Here is a 17725-nt window from a genome sequence, read left to right on the forward strand (position 1 = left end):
TTGACGACCACAAATCGCTCGTATGTCATGCGCCGATACGTCGCTCATTGTAATTCTGTTCACGGCTAAATTTTTAACGGACTGTTCACTGTATTGAAGCATTTGTATTAGTTAACGCCACCTATTATGTTATTGTGTCAACGAACAAGAGCATTCATAGTGCGCGCACACATATATATTAATGTATTTATTTTACACACACCTATGCATATTTATACTGAGGGTACACTTGTAATCGTGTAAAGCGCGCACTCGAAACTGGGTAAAAAATAAATGATGACCTATTAAGCGATGCGTGCTTGTAGTGTGACTATATGCCTGCGGGGAATACTTGTGGCTCCGATAATAGATATCATACATACATACATACGTAATTACATCATATGAATGTTTTGCCGTCAACGTAGAAGCTCATAGGTACTCTATGTACATATGCGAGTATTATATATGTATTTCTACACACTTAATACAGTACATAAATACACTAAGGTATTCAATATCCAAACTGACCTTGTACAATAACGAAAGTGTAATGAGAATGTAATGAAATTCTGAACAACTGTATTGTGGTTTTGTTGACATTGCTTTTGTCAATTGTTGAACTAAATGCACAAGTGCTTAGTGCTTATTAATCTAGAGAGATCTTTTTGAAATTTGCTTTTGTTGGTGAACAAAACTAGTCGCAAATATAATGCTACACATGTATACTACCCACATACATACATATATGTATTATATACATATGTATATAGTACATACCTTAGTTAGTAAGTTTGCAATAATTGTATTGATAAATATGAACTGATAATTCAATTCTCTGTGCATGCAGTGTTATCAATGCGATCTATGCTATTAGACCTAGCAGCTGCAAATATCTAGTCTTAAAGTTGTTGTTTATACCTGGCAAATAACGACCTGCAAAAGCTTTGTAAAGAGGATATTTTTAGAACAATCAATATATGGTTATAATACCGAAAAGAAGTTAAATCAGTTGTTACATAAGTATATCTCAGCCTCTGCTGAATTTGAAATCGTGATTAGATTAGTAGCCGGGTTCTAGGTAATGAACTGTCGATATTTTGTTATTGCTGTTAATTTCTTCTAATAGTTTTAAGTATATGTACATAAACGAAACTAGTTTTTAAAAACATTTTTTTTCCAAATCGTTGTAATTTTACCGAAATACTTTGGCAGAAGTCTTAACAAATAATAAGTTTTATAATTCTGAAGGAAAAATATTACGTGTGTATGTAAAGTGTATGTAAAGTGACGCATCCTAATGTACATATGTACATACATACATATATATTCTAACCTCAGCGTAAACGATGTTTACAAGCATTTCTATGACGTCTAAATTAAAGTCGTGAAAATAACTGCTCTAACTGGTAAACCGCAAGACTGGCATTGTTTAACGGTCAATGTGAAGAAACCGAACACATATCGCTAGAAATGCGGCTTGGTATATTAAATCTTTTGAGACAGACAGAAGAGCTCTGTATCAAATACAGTCAATGCCATTTAGAATAATACAAGGGCTAAAATATGGGAAAAGACACGGTAGAGTCTTACTTTAATTTTGCTCTTTACTTGTAAGTTGAATCTTTTTTAAGACGCACTTGTTTCATAAAATAATGCCCAATATTTACCCCTTGCATCTCAAAAGTTTACACACTTACTATGTAGTGTAAAGGTGATTTTTTTATATTCGTTTGCTTTTCGTCGAATACGCGTGAAATGTTTACGATGGTGATGTCACATTCAAAACAAACCCTCTCACTAAAGCGTGCTGACTGTGGCCCACAAAGCAAGCCAACAAACATTGTAAAGAGAGCTACTACAGCTAACGTGTGCTTATCCATGCATTTATTGTTGTTGTTCTTATCAACCCCAAGTGGACGTGCGCTGGCACAGTTTTACGAGCGTCTCATAGCCGCTGTTTATGCCCGCACATGAGTCCACTTACTTTTATATGAGATTGCACTGGTATGTTACTGGTGTTGTAGTGGTGGTTGTAGCCGAACGTAAAACGTAGTAAGAAGCTCCGGTAAATACCGATGCTCTCTGTGCTTATACTACATAGGAACATGCACGTATACGAGTATATTTGTAAGCACGCTTGCTGAGCGCTTTCAGTGTGTCTCATTTCCATTCAAAAATCGATGTATGCTTCTCCATGGTTGCGCTCACAATGAAGCTGGGACTTCGTATCGCTGGCGCTTTGGAGCAACGAGAAAAGGTGTAGCAGCACATTAGGTTTATATAGCCAGTCTCGGTTTTAGTATCGAACCGGCTTTCTACTGCAACGGATTGGAAATAATACAGCGAAAAGGCGAAGAAACGCACAAAATTATATACATATATTTTTCTACTTAATATATTTTGCATTCCCCTTGAAAAAAAAAATTGAATGAGGTAGTTGTGAAAAGGCTACTTACTACTTAAGCGAACGCCATTTGTGTGAATTTGCATTTTTATGTGACTAAATTAATGAAATAAACGAGTAGAATTATAAACCGTTCAAGCTTACGGTAAAATATATATGTACAGCACTTGCACTGTAGTTTGAAAAAAAAAAAGATATTGAGAAAAAATTTATCAATCAACGAATACGAAAATAAGAGAAAATTGAAAAATTAATTAATGTAATTTTGAGAGCCCTTCAATTGAAAGGGAGTAATAACGTGAAAAAGTGCGTTTAAAAGTGAATTGTGTTTGTTAAACGGTTGTTTTTTTACTATTGCCAACGACGCGGTGCTGCTTATCACACCAAGACGCAATTAAATTAACTTAACATTTAGAGTTTGTGGTGTTATTTTTGTTAAGTTTGCTTTGGCACGCGCACGCCAAAATCTTATTGTGTGAATATAAATTCCTGCAGGTTTCAGAGCCAATCGCATATCGAAGGCGTTATGTGCTAGTGAGAAAAATCGATTTTCCTACATTTTCTCCACATTCCACACCAGCAGCATTTCGAGAAAACTGTGTATAGAGCGACGTAAAACGCACTGAGACAACCTCAATGTGTTGTCCTGCAGATTGGACGTACATGACAAACGCAGCAACAAACATATCGATGTCATGGACAGAGATCCAGGAAAAAATAAAGACCCACCCATATCACCATCAGATGCTGGGGGTCGAGCCCGTGGTACCAACGTTGAGGATTATGATGCAGCAGCGGCACCTCCGCCCATTCCAGCTGCTCGCAAGAGGCATTTAAATCGCGCAGCTGATGAGGCACCATCTAATAATGCAGCGGCAACGCCAGAACCAGTTGCAGCTGATACCAGAACTATTATAGGAGATGACGTACGTGAACAGCTGGAAACATCGACAATTACGCGCACGTATACCTCACGTAAAGTTATACACCACTCGACGGAATTCCATGAGAGCAGCTCAAGTTCGAGTTCTATGCAATACGTGGCAGATGAAGATCTGGACTCGCCGACTACTCCGCACCGTTTGCGTCAAAAAGTGGCAGAGTATGAAAAGGTTTGGTCCTCTGGTGGCAGCCTTAAACGCTCACCAGACGAAAGTGCAGATGAGTTGCGCCGCGAATTCGTGCAAACTTCAACTCCTAGTGCGGAACACTCAACTCAAACCTTTACCACCGTTCAAGAGTCACTGGATAATCCTTTTGATATTGATGTGCTGGAAATTGAGAAAAGACTTCGTAGAGAACGACAACGTGGATTAGCGGAGGCTGAGGCGGCTAAGCTTGCATTTCAACAGGTGCAGTTACGCCACACCCCACAACCTTCTCCACGTCGTGTAGAGGTACAAGAAGAGTATACCTCACTGCCCTTTAATGTGACACTGCGCACGACTACCAAATTAAGTCCAGGCGACGAAACGGGATATGTTGACGCAGGTGATACACCGGATAGTCCTTTTAATGTGACACTTCGTACAACGCATCGTATTGTAAAAAAGGACCTTTCAACTAGCTCGCAGCAATATGAAGAGACTTCGACAACCGCAGGTAGCCCCTTTAACGTTATATTGCGCACAACAACAAGCCGCGGACATCCGATTAGTCCAGTGAGTCCTGGCGATCCGAAAAACGCATCTGCGCGTTTTCTGGAATCTGAAAAGACAGTACGTGAAGTAAATGCTGCTGATGGTGTGCGCACCATTGTGACATCGTCCATGACAAGTGATGGACGCAACCATGAAGAGAAAATCTTTCGCCATGGTGAAGGATATGTATCACCACGTTGTTCACCACAGCGTGAAGAACGCCCCTTCTTCGAGACACCCGAAAGCGAACGTGAGAGTTCAGTGCCGCGTTCTTTAAGCGGTCGCGCCAGTGCAACACCACCACGGTCTATTGACATGATGGCCGGTGGCCGCCGTATCCTCATACGTCTCGAAGATGAAACGAACGAGTTGAGTACACATCACGAAACCTACGACTTTACTGACTCGGTTCAGGCGCGCATACGTCAGTTAGCACGCAGTCCAGACGGCGGTGGTGGCCTGCCTGCGGGTGCAATGTATAACGTTGCGATGGAAACGTTACCTGGTAACATTGACATTACGGTTGGTAGCACCCACCACCACCACCACCGTCCTCATCAACAGCAAACGGATTTGCAACAGCCCAGCCAATGGTATTACCAACAGCAACGGCAGGAACAACAAATGGACAGCGAAAACAGTGTGGAGAATGTGGTTTCCAAAACACAAATACAACAAGAACAGGCATATCATCAACAAACACCATGGCAAATGACAAAGTCAACGCATTCAGGCAAAACAGTTACAATCAGTGCACCAACAGGAGAGGCCGCGACAGGACAAACGAAACCTGGTACGCATACGTCTAGTGCATTAGAGACGGGCCAATCGCACGGTTCTTCAGCGGAAGAATCGCAACGAGTTGTTAGCACGAAAAAGAAAACGACAACGACCACAGTTACCAGTAGAAGGTATGCAAGCGAAGATCGCGAACTGCAAGAAGAACAACAACGTCAAGTTATCGTTGGAAAATTAACGCGACCGACCGGTTTAGCTTTATCCGGTGCGAATGTGCAAATCGGTGGAACCACGGTTGGACAGTCAAAAGGCGAAAGCCTACTGAAAGGTGAATTAAGTGACGACTCAGATACTGAAGGTGTGGCTGCAAAGAATCTGGTAATTGTGCCCACACGTGTGGAGCCAAGCCAGACAGCAGTAGCTGGAGCGGCCGGAGTGAGTCAGAGTCAAAGTCACAGTCAGAGTTCAAGTGCAAGTGCGAGTGCAAGTGCTAGTGCAATACATACGCCAACAACCTCTTCAACGACAACTGCCAGCAGTACTTTCGGTAAGAGTCTGACAGGACATCAGACACTACAACAACAAAGTACTCAAGACGAATACCAAGAATTCCAATCCACAATGGCAGCGATTAATTTCGCCCGCAGCAACTCCCAATACGACAGTCATATCAGGGAGAAGAGAGGTAAATAAAAGAAAGAAAATTATTAATAAATATTAAAATATTCTCATAAATATTAAGTTAGAATTTCACACCGAACTTACAAAACTTTGGGGTTTGCAGTGCGTTGTGCAGGCTTAAGATTAGGCTGTTGAAAAAAAATTAAAGCGGCTGTGTGTAAAACGCGTATTTTGGAGTTCTAGTTTTAAGTTTGGGAATTATTCAAATTTAGCTAGATTAGTTTTGTGTGAGTGTGGCTAACTTTTTAGTTAGTACTAAGTTTTTAAAAATTTTGCCAAATGGTTGGAATGCTTTTAAAAATGATTTAAACATACTTTTTTATGGCTTTTTATATTTGAGACCAACGAAAAGTCATCTAATTAGGGAAGGTATCTGTGTTATTTCACGACTTTGGGGTATTTCGATAATTTCTAAAGAAAATATTAGCTCAGCTAAAGCTTAGACTTATGTACGTAAAGTGTGCTGAGTTTATTTCTGTATGAGATTTATGCGATTTCAAAAGCGCCGAAGCCTTGCTAGGGAATTTCAACTTACTATAAATTCTTCGCATGCTACAACCTGTTTTCAATGTGTGTTTAAAGAAATCAAAGGAAATATCTTTGTAGAATTTTATTAGGTTCAGAGAGATTGGAGCAAAGTTTTCTAAAATTGATTTGAAATTTAGTCATGGGCTACGAGCATCCTTCTGATCATCGTCTCTTTTGAAGAGGTCAGTCGGTAGCTACAACTGATGTCGCTGCTGCGTTGTGCGATTTTATTGCTCGGACCTTGTCGTAATCGGGCATAGCCTCTAGGACTTCTTCGTTGTTGTAACAGTATAAATATTCCACATGAATGTTGGGTGAATGTTGCTGAAGTGACAGTCCTTGTTCGCATATAAATCCGGTCTTTTCGGTAAAGCGTAGAAATTACTATGTGGGGAGCAACGAATTCCTTTTTCTGTCTTTTGTCTATTGAAGTTATGCAAAAGGATGAAAAAGAGCAGAATAAAGAGCTACAAAAGCCTCCAACGGCAATTACTGGATAGTTATGTTTGTTCTTCTGCACGCGTGTCTATCAGTCAGCCTGTGAACTCTCACAATCCAGTGCGTCTCTGCTTTCGAGGATTTGTCCAATACTTCTCTGTTATCGTGTCTCTCTGTGGCTTATTAAGGGAGGGGGACATATTTTTATGTTATGGGGAAGACGCTATCCTCAAATTGATGAGTCTTAGAGGGCGTGTTTGAGGAACAAGCAGCGGATGGGCTTTGCGATAGATGTGTTTCGCTGTTTAGAGCCTCACATTTGTGGCATCAATTAGGCCTCGAAATGTTTAAGTAGCCAAAACTAGCCAGGCCCCACTTCTTGTAAAGTACGTGGCAGCAGAAGTTCCAAAACGTTTTCTTATTTTTTTTGTAACGTGGGCTTAGTAGCTCCTTCTCTACTACGAAATAATTTATGCACTAAGTGAGTTACTATGTACATATGTATGTACGTATTTAACAAATCAATAAACTACGAATGTGGTAGCTGTTGTGAAGGAAGAACCAACAAACAAACAAATAAACAGCAGACATGACATCACCTAATGGTAAAAAAGCTATAATTAAAAAGTAAACAAAAAAAAAAATGAAAAAAAAACAGCTCAAAATTTGGATGACATGTTGGGATGGCAATTTAAGAAAGATTTAATATTTGTGTTTTTCATTTAACGCGCATAAAAATTTACGTACTCACATACATACATATCGGCCTTTTATTTGGTCACTTGCGAATACGAGAATTCGCACTTGAGAATGTGCTAACAAGTCGACGAATTTTTTCACATTTTTGTTTCTGTTAAAAGTTGTTAAGCGTGACTTAAACCAGCTCGAATACATTTGCGTGTTGTCTACCGAGATAAATCACGGCAGTTATTAAAGAATGACAGCTAAAATGTGTGTCTCTGCGTAATGTGATTTTTATGCTTTATGCACATGGCTATTATGCATATGTATATACATATGTATGTATGTTTGAATTATTTTACGGTGTAATGTTCCCTTTTTCAATGTTATTGTTCAGCGGTTTGTAACAAAGTGAAGCCCATTGGTTGCTCTTCGTTTCATTGGCTACGAAAGTTAGTATAAATTTGTGTGTTCGTGTGCGTATGCTGTGTATTGTATTTGCTAACTAAGGGCATGCTAGTGCGGTTTTTTGCCCATGCCGCCCTCAAGCATACTATTCAATTACAAGGCAAATCCACGAGTTCCTCATTTTGCTTACGAAAAACGCGTGCGTTGATTTCGAGTGCATTTTCGGTTTTAATTTTAATTTAACTAACTGTAATGTTCCGCTTTTCGATTTCAACAGATAAAACCAATAGAAAATGAATTTTTATTCAACACATACGGTTTGTGAAAATAACGCACGTGCTATCGGAAAAATAGAAAAACAAATTTTTCATTTCGTATTCGGCTTTAGGACTTTAACATGGCTCGTACACTCGAGAGACAAGTCAATGCGGCTCGTTAGTTTGCCAGTAGTTTGTTGCTGCAATATCATGCCAGCGTGACTTTGCGTTGCGCTTTTTTCTATTTTTGTTGTTTTTGTTTTTATTTTTTGTTTCTTTCCCAAGAAACTGTGTTGGCAAGCAAACAAGCGCACTAAGTTTGTTTGTTAAAGAAAATAAATTTATGAGAATAATCAATACCAACTACCCACGAAACGCTCAGCTGTCCATTGTTGAAAAAAATGACACGGCAGAAACGAAGGCAGAAGTAATAGTTTATGAACTTGTCTAACACAGAAATAATTTATTTGTTGGAGTTTACGTATTTTGGTGACGAATGAAGTTGTGTGGAGTTAATTCTTTATTGTGAGCCTTTTTCACACAAAAAAGTAAAAAACAGTGCGTTATACAGCAAATCGAAGTTTGAAATGTGTATGTAACTGGTACTAATATTTATTTACTGCTGTGCGGTATTAAAGAGTTTGCCGAGGATTAAAGCGAAGATTTTGTAGGTAAGGGTTAAGGTGGCTTTTGGGATTTTATAACGACAATACCGGGATTTTTCGAGATTATAATACGGGTTTTCGTGATATTCACGTATTTCAGGGTTTTTTTTGCTATTAATTTTAATACTATTTTTTGGGGTTTTTGCGGCATTTCAGTGTTTTTTCCTCTATTAATTTTAATATGCGTTTATGGATGTAAGTTAAAGTTGTGTATGTATTAGTAGATATACATAAATTTTGCATTTTGTAATTTATTAAATTGCATTAAGGCGGTTTTTGGGGCTTAAAAGGACAATTTTGGTATACTTTGCTCTTCGACAATTTAAAGTTACAGTCGGAATTTTTTGATATTCTTTATGTAATTTTCCGGGCGATTCACGGTTTTTCCATTCTATTATTTTAATCAAATTTTTCAGTCTTTTTTTGGTATTTTCGCGATATGTCAGGATGAAATGTCTACGATTTTAATATGCGTTTATAAACGTAATTTTGCATTTTTGTATGTAAATATAAATATGTTTTGTATTTTTTCAAATTGTTAAATTGTATTAAGGCGCTTTTCGGGATTTAAAAATTAACAATTTTGGTATACAGAGATTTTCGGGCTTTTAAAGTGCCAGTCGGAATTTTCCGATATTCCTTTCGTGATTTTCAGGACATTTAACGGGTTTTTCTTTCTACTATTTTTATACAAATGTTCGGTTTTTATTCGGAATTTTTCCGGGATTTCCTCGGGATTTTTCCGGGATTTTCGCGACATGTTAACATTTAATTTCTATTAATTGTAATATACGTTTAGTAGAGAGCCATACGCTCTAGCTCACCAAGTGAGTCTTGCAATAGTATTTTTAAAGCTGGCTTTCCATACATTTGCTTTCATTTGTTCTGAGCCTGATAACATAAAAAAATTAGTATGTAGTTTTATATGTTTTTCAATCCTTTGCTTCACAAATCTAAACTGGGTTTTGATTATTTACATAAAAAAAATCGCAGCTATGCGGAATCTCACTATTTTGATATTCGCCAAGCTAATATCTTTCAAAGTTTGCTTGATTGTATAGCCTTTGGAAGGCCATAACCTCTGCTGGTAGTGCAAATTTGTAGGAGCCACAAAGACTATACCCAAATGCTTCTTATTCTCTGAGCGAACAAGCAGTGAAATCGTTTACAAAAACAATTCATAGCTTTAACCAAAATTCTGATTTTCTATAAAGCGAAAAATCGTTTTTGAAGATATTAGTCCATATATATTAGTATTTCCTTCCGCAAGTATGTATATCTCCTGATTTCTATTTTATGCGGTGCTATTAAACTCTCTTTATTCATATTCCAAGAAGACTTTACTTCTTCAATGAAAGGCATGACGCAAAATTGTTGCCTGATAAAATTCCTTGAATATCCAGCGCAAAGCGTGTAACTGATATAAATTTAGGTTGCATGCAAACAACAAATCAACAAACATTCCCCCAGCACTTTAATATGCTTGGAGCTGAATTTAGCGGAAATTTGATTTGATTTATTTTTGGCAGGAAATTTGATCGAATAATCTATTATGCATAGATTCCTGAGTATGTTGAAATTCCTCAAAAATACTTGTAATAATGAATTAAATAAGACATTTTTGTTTGACATTTAGCGGTAGTTATAGCCATTGTGGTAGTATCCTTTTTATGACTAGACGGTCATAAAGCTATTTTAAAGAGTCAAAAGTTAGTGTAGAGCGTCTCAGCGCTGCCCATCTAAGGAGTGAAGCTTTTATTGCCATCACTTCTTTGCTGGCGTTAATATTTAAAACTCGGTTTTTATTTATTACTCTACATAAGAAGTAGGCACTGATTCTTCCTAATGCTTCTTTAAATTTAAAAGCTGTAGTTCGGCGAACTCAGTCAACATTTTGTGCTCGACATTCTCCATTGCAGTTCGATAATTTTCTCTCATTATGTACCTATGCATGTTTTCCAACGTATTTCTTGTCCTCTTCTCTAAACTGTGAGCCACTTTTCAACAGCTTGAGGTTTTAACTTCGATTTAAACTCTGGGCATAAATACCAACAAAGATCAGCACTAGATTATGCAATATTAGCTCAAAGGCCAGGGTTAAAGGGAGTTATGTACGGTTTATCTTGGGTTAACTAAGACATTTCTTATAACTGATTGTTTAAATTATACTATTATTTAATTTTGATCGTCTATCGTAAATTCTTTATAGGCGACTATATCCCAGTTTTAATTGACTTCATTTTTTGTCTTGGTTGTCATGTAATTAGTTATTCAGCTAGTAATCTAAGGAAACTATTGTTAGAGTCTAAGTTATACTCGTACATATATTTCTATGAAATTACAAGTTTCTTATACCTCTCCAGATATTATCTTAATTGCTTCTAAAGCTATTTAGTACGTGTAAAACTTTTATTTTTAAAAAATGTTTATCTCGGCTCATTTTATACACTCCTTTTAACATTTTTGCCAACTATTTAACACTTTCAATCAATTAAATAATTAAGCGTTTGTACATACATATCTTCATCTAATTCTACGTGCTTGTTCGAGTTTACACCTGACTAGAAAAGGCTTGAAATTCACACGCGAGTTCAAAGGTGTGAATCAATTTTCTAATTAAAACATTGCCATATATACTCGTAGTTGGTTCTAACATCATCGCTATTGCCATTCGACTGTGAAAATATTCGTTGATGTCGTGTGTGCATGTCTAACTTTGTATGCGTGAATATGGGAGAAATCAATAGATTCACACCCTAATGAAGAAATTGTGCAGAATTAATTTTCTTTGACTTTTGACTTTTGGTGCATACTCTTTGGCATGTTATTGTTGTGTAACGAAATTTTGAGTGGGTCGATGCAGCTCGTTTAAGGCGGCCGTAAAAATCATTCGACCAGACAGGCTGTGCATGCCACAGCGGACAAATTCGATTCAACATATTCACTACTGAATGTTTCTATGCCAGTAAGACAATGCAGCCGTAAATGCTTTGGTGCAAAATTAGTACAATCAGTGGATTCAATGCTGCTCACAGAAATTGGGAATCCGTCAGTCCGTATTGAGGCGAAAAGATGTTGAACTACACTGAACAAATAAACTCAAAAAGTGCAGCGGCTTGATCATTTGAAACGCCGCAGCTTCTTCGATTGGACTCTATAATAGGTGTATTACGTTCCCATTGAAAATTTCTCTATCAAATTTAATTATTTTCTTGCTTCTTTTACAAGTATTCAAAGTCATTTTTCGCTGACACAGTTTTTGGGTAGTTCCATTTTTTCAACAGTTCTCTGAATTCTGACCTATAGGATTGAACATTAACCAAATTGGGCCGCGAGATTAATGAAAAATAGTAGTCCAAACCTTAGGTAGAGTAGACAGAGCAGTAGAATTTAAGGTTCAACTATAGGTTGCATGGTTTTTGAGAACTTAGTAGGGCAGCTGATTAATAGATAATGGGAATTCTTAGCTTTCGTTAAGACCTCGAAGGTTTACAGTGTGTTGTAATATAATTTTTTGAAAGATGCGGATGTAGTGACAGTGCTTGGCTGAATATAAATCCGGGTTGTTCCGTTATTAATATAATTGTTGGAGATAGTGGTGAGCAACGTAGGATCTTTTATGCCATATTCAAGGATTAAAAGAAGAATGTTGTTGGTATTGTTATAACAGCATAAACATACCCCATACATGTACGCGGAATGCTGCTGGAGTGACAGTCCTTGGCCGGATATAAATCCGGGTTGTGATTTTCGTGGGAAAGATTAAAGTAATATGTCGTATTTAATTCTGCTTCCGTGAGGAATTTTAGTATTGACCCTAAGGCCTTGAAATTCATTATGCCGTTTATTTTTAGATAGTCACCCAGATGCACAAATCAGTAAGGAGCATCGCTGAAGTATGTCCCTTGCAGTTTTGTTCTCTACTGTACATAATAAATTCCCAGCCTACAATCCTGCCCAAAGTTCCGTGACGATTCCACAGCTGTTCTTAGATAAACTTCATGCATTTCTTAAAGGATTTTCTGTTTAAGATCCCAAAAGTGCTTTTGCAGCACTCAAACCTGGTAAATTATTCTACAATAATTCTGTGAGAGCAAAAGCACTTTGACTCTATCAAATAAGTTGATACTCTCGTCTATGCGAGTTTGCCCACAGTCGCATTTCCTTTAATGCCACTGTGACCAGATCTTGATTGGTCGTGCAAAGTGTGTTTATGGTAGTTTATAAAGCACTCCGTCACCAATTTAGAGGTCATCTGGTTAGATCTGAGTGGTCAAATATAACAATTTGAAAAAAGAAAACGAAAATTTTACAGCTCTGCCGGAAGGCGGAACGAATGCGTCATTAATGTGAGAAACACCACTAACTCAACACCACTAAACTCAATCCCGGTACCATCTCCAGTTACTGAACCATTCGTGTACCAGGTTATTATAGTATATTGGTTTGGTATGTGTGCTTCAACTACACCCATCTAACTCTTATTGTTACTAGAACCCATTCTGAATGCATGTTGATTCTCGGTATTGCAATTTCGGGCTATTTGTTTGCCAGATTTCACAGGTCGACTACACGTGTGCTTTTGTTTTTGTTTTTTAACATGCGACTGGTTTCCTTTCTTACGCCTTTGTGCGCGGAACTCGATTCTGGTGATCAACAGTGCTAACCACGTCAAGGTTTTAAAAAAGTGGAGGTACAAACCTATAAAAACGTGTTTTTGGGTGCCTGTACGCCTCCTTTTCTCAAAAGCTTGACGTGCTAAAGCTTCAATTTAAAAAAAAGTTATGCAGGACCTGTGCAGACTATTAAGTAGCGCCCACCTCTATCGCAATTTCTCTCTCATTGAATTTGACTGGCAATCGCTGTGTGTGCGACGTGACATTTGTGCAATTTATTCGTGCTATTTGTGTAATTTTTTCTTCTTGCGCTCGTTTTCGCATTTTCATATTTTGCTCACGCAACTATACCAGTGTGAAGCCACGTCTCTCTATCATTCCTCAACTCGGATTCCCTTTATCCCCGATATTGACATTAGTTATCTTCCATCATTACGATAAAGTGGACCACGTTTGTTGCGAGGTCTACTTATATTTCTGAATTTTCTAATTTTCCCAGGGTGGGATTCAGCCGAGAAGGAGGATTGTTGTAGTGTTAGTGGGAGCATGCCCCACATATTATTGGTGCGACGACTCCTTTGATGGTGTTTCTGACATTTTGATTTTAACCTCCTTAAAAAAAGAAGATATTTCTGAAGATTTAAATATACTTGAGAACTTGTTATGCTACCCAAATCATGGCCTTCTTCATGCATAGCAGTAGACACGTCGAGTAGAAAAATCCTTCTGGATTTTCACTCACTTTAGTCTCGTTGCTTGGTCCCAAATTACTCGTCGTGCGTTTTATGCACTAAACGCCTTCCTATCTATCTTCAATTATAAAACTTAATTCTATTTTGCTTAGTCATCTTCAAGTCTAACGACAAGCGATGGCAACACTTCTGCACTCATTTTTCTTTCGGCTAGAGTTCATTGTGTAAATGTCAGAAAATGTTTGATTTGAATATGATAAGAGTTCAATACGTGGGATTCCACATTTGCGAGTACGCGTGTAATACCAAGTTGAATTATTTTCATTTTCCTACACGAAGCATGTAGATATGCGTAGGTGTGTATGTATGCACATACTATGCTCGTAGGCTTCACACCGGCTTTTTATCAACGCCTACATACAAGTGGATAATACCCGATGCCTACATGCAAAACAACAAGCACCCGATACTATTTATGTAGTTTCTAATAAGCCATACAGTCAAACTCATTGTGCATTCTACTGGCTGCACAAGCATGCGTATCCTGGCTGAAATCAGTTTGTCGAAATACTATTCACCTTCGGCACGCTACTAGTCCACAATTAATTTCTCGAAATATTGCAACCGTCTACTAGGGCGTGGTCATGCCATCAGTTTTTTGCACTCATCTTGAACTAGTTTTTAACTAGTCCTTGGAAGATACTCACGATCTTAATACATAAAATATTATTTTCACATCTATTTCCATACACTCTCGAGCTGGTCCGCAATTTGTACTGCGTGCATGCAAATTATATAGAAGTTGCTTGCATGTAGTCTTTCTAAAATAGATGTGCATGTATGCATGTATGTATGTGCGTAAATATATATCAGTTTTAATGTACTTAAGTGCTTCTGACAGCTCACAAACTTTCCGCACAGGATTGAATTAAAAATGAAAAAAAAAAAAAAAATACTGGTAAAAATATGAGCCGGTTTTCAGACGCCTACAGTTCTACCACAAGCACCAACTCCTTTACTGCTCAACGAGTGTTGTTTTTGTACAAGTATTTATGTATGCATGCATGTACAAGTATGGCAACAAATTTGAAGTGCGAGTTGCACCCATGACAGCCGGCTATGGCTACATGCAACCAATTCGTTTTGGGTAAAGTTGAAAAAGTATAAACAGGGGCGTGCTATAGGTCGCAGAAAAATCAATTGTGATTTGGGTTTATGCAATACTGGGTAGTCTAAAAAGTGCGGTAATAACTTTGCGTAAAACTAAATAAAATTATTATTTTTTTCAATGAAATTTATTAAATAAAATAGTTGCTACCTTATTGAGCATTTTTTTGCATTTTTTCTTTCTGTGCATTGTTTTCTGTGTTTTTTGAATGAAAATCTATTTAGAGCACTACTAAAAGGCCACCTCTAAAAATTTTGTAACGAGCGAAAAAATAATAGTTTGCAGCTGCAAGTCAGACACAACAGGCTGTATACATCTAAGCTTCCCAACCAAAACTTGCTCAGTCTCTGCCGCGTCATTACCGATGTTTGTGATCTGGCGTTATTTTAAGAGAGCCCATTGTGCGTTCTGATCGCTGGAACTGAATTTCTTGCAGCAGTTTCTCAAATTGTCGACCGTTAAGGTCAGATTCAGTCATTTGGATATTCGATAGTAGCTCTTAATGTATCATTTCCTTTAAATTCCACCAAACAAGCGGCTTTATTTGCATGGTCGTCAATCCACGGCTTGCTACCATTTATATTCGCTTATTAACTTTAGCCTAAGAGTTAGCCTTTAAATCTTAATGTGATTGAACTGCTTGTTAGTCTATTAAGTGGGCTCGTTTTGACCTCTCTTCGTTCTAGTTGTAATATGCCGATTTGAGGTGCGTGAACAGTAGCCAGAGGATTACAGAGGATTTGCAATTTTTTTAATGAATTTATAACTAGTAATCATCCGTTATAAAAATTCCTCACTTTCGTTTCGTGAGTCTCAGGAAACAGGGGCAGAACTGGGAACGAAGTAACGGACGCATTGGCTAGAGAAACTGCGGTCTCGTTACCAATAGTATCCAAGCCCCTTTTTGCTACGAGACAGCACACCATCAAGGAGTAGCTTTGGAAGAGCTAAGGTTAAAGTAAGTTGCTGACACCACATTATGGTGCTATGCCCAGGTATTGGTGGGGTAAAATCCAAAGAGGTTTAGAAAGCTCATAACGCTCCCTAAGGATAAACCCTCACAGGCCGTTGCAGATTGCGCGGCCATTTGCACAGGATTGGGATATGGCCCACTGACTCTTGTCGTTTTTGCGACCAATCTCCTAGGCTCCTATACACCTTCTCCTTGAATGTGGCGCTATAACGCGAAGAAGGTGGAGACATCTCGGCCAATTGCAGCCAAATGCAGAAGAATGGCATATACGCTTAGCTCAACCCAGCCTTATCATAAGCTTAATAAGGGAATTGGGTGTATGAGGTACTGTGATCTGTAGAAGGCACAAAATACCATGAGATCGAAGTGCAAACCTCAAATCAATCTATCTACCTTCCTTTGTACAGCCACACATCGAACTTGTTTTTGTGTGCGTTTTCTTTTAATAGTTCAATATTTTTTGATGATGGATTCTTAGTTCCCTAGCAGTTCCGTGACTGCAAAGGTGTCAGTCTACCCAAATTTTACACATAATTCCAATAAAATTTTCAGTGATTGAGCGACCAGTCCACAGTGGTTCCGCCATAGGACATTGGATGAAAATAGTCATGTTAAAATTATGCAGCAATATTTAGCTAAATGTTAGTTAATTAGTCATAGTTACTTAGAGTATAAAAGAAATTTCAACTGCACAAACACTTCACTTATAATTGTGCCTCCAAAGTAAGAGAATTTGAAAAGTGATAGTTAGCGTGGTCTCCGCTCCGTACTTACGCAGTTCCGGGAAGTGTTATTTTTCTAAGAATTACTGTGTTTATGACCTGTTGTACAATGGAAATTCAAGTTGAAAGTATGTAAAACATGTTGAACGTTTTCTTATCTTTTTTAATTATTATTTGATGGGTTTTCAGACCGTACGAAATACGTACTTTAAAATTTCCCTTTTTTTTTTATAAGAAGTTTGTAAAGTTTTAACTAAGTTCGCACGAATTCGCACAAATGAAACATACATTAAAATATTCTTACATATGTCCTCTTTAAGGAAAAATAGTTTCCAGCTGCGATGACCTGCGACTGCGCTTGATATAGGGTCTAATCTGTACCTATGTGACTCATCTACGAGTAAATGTTAGATTTGTGGTGCGACACCTAAAGAAATGAATGACGTAGAAAAGTGTAGAAACAAACAAGTAAACTCCAGTAGATTTGAATTTGGTTTATCACCCCTGCATTCTTGGATTAGATTTTTTGAATACTTTATTCATGTTTCTTATAGAATCGAATTTAAAAGGTGGCAAGCACGTTCATCTGAGGAAAAAGCACTTTTAGCTAAGAGAAAGGAATTCGTTCAGAGGGAGTTTAGAGAACAATTAGGCTTGATAGTTGACAAACCGCGAATTGGAGGAAGTGGCACCTCTAATGATGGAAATACAGCACGAAAATTTTTCCTTCATTCAACCATATCATCCGAAATCACAGGAATAGACAAACACGTTATAGACAGATGTAGTTATCTCCTACAATGTCTTTCATCTGGTTTTAAAATTAATTCGAATAAATTCAAAATATATGCAGTAGACACTGCTAAAATTCTAGTTAGTTCTTGGTATAATTTACCTGCATCAGTTCATAAAGTGCTCATTCATGGGTCGGAGGTAATCGATCATTGTTTATTATCAATTGGAGAATTATCAGAGGAGGCAGCTGAATCATGTAATAAATTAGTGAAACAATTCAGACGTGACAATACCAGAAAGCACTCAAGAACTGTAACTAACACGGATCTTTTACACAGGCTTCTTCTTAATTCCGATCCATTTATATCTAGTCTACGAAAATTACCATGTAAAAAGA

The 17725-nt window shown here is 37.7% G+C and overlaps 1 protein-coding gene across 15 annotated transcripts in view; it reads left to right on the top strand.

Moving 5' to 3' along the window:
• Positions 1–17725, top strand: part of LOC128865064 (muscle-specific protein 300 kDa) — a 286723-nt gene that overhangs the window by 40183 nt on the left and 228815 nt on the right. For 6 of the 15 annotated variants that reach the window (XM_054104985.1, XM_054104986.1, XM_054104987.1 and 3 more), the window contains exon 1: positions 1616–5449. The exons of 5 other annotated variants lie outside the window; for them this stretch is intronic. In XM_054104985.1, the coding sequence (XP_053960960.1) occupies positions 3082–5449 (2368 nt within the window). In that variant the 5' untranslated portion in view covers positions 1616–3081. Of the gene's footprint in view, positions 1–1255; positions 5450–17725 lie in introns of those variants that run through there. 4 more of the 15 variants (XM_054104998.1, XM_054104988.1, XM_054104993.1 and 1 more) reach the window with 4 other exon arrangements.

This window comes from Anastrepha ludens, chromosome 5 (genome assembly GCF_028408465.1).
Source record: "Anastrepha ludens isolate Willacy chromosome 5, idAnaLude1.1, whole genome shotgun sequence".
NCBI classification, from domain to species: domain Eukaryota; kingdom Metazoa; phylum Arthropoda; class Insecta; order Diptera; family Tephritidae; genus Anastrepha; species Anastrepha ludens.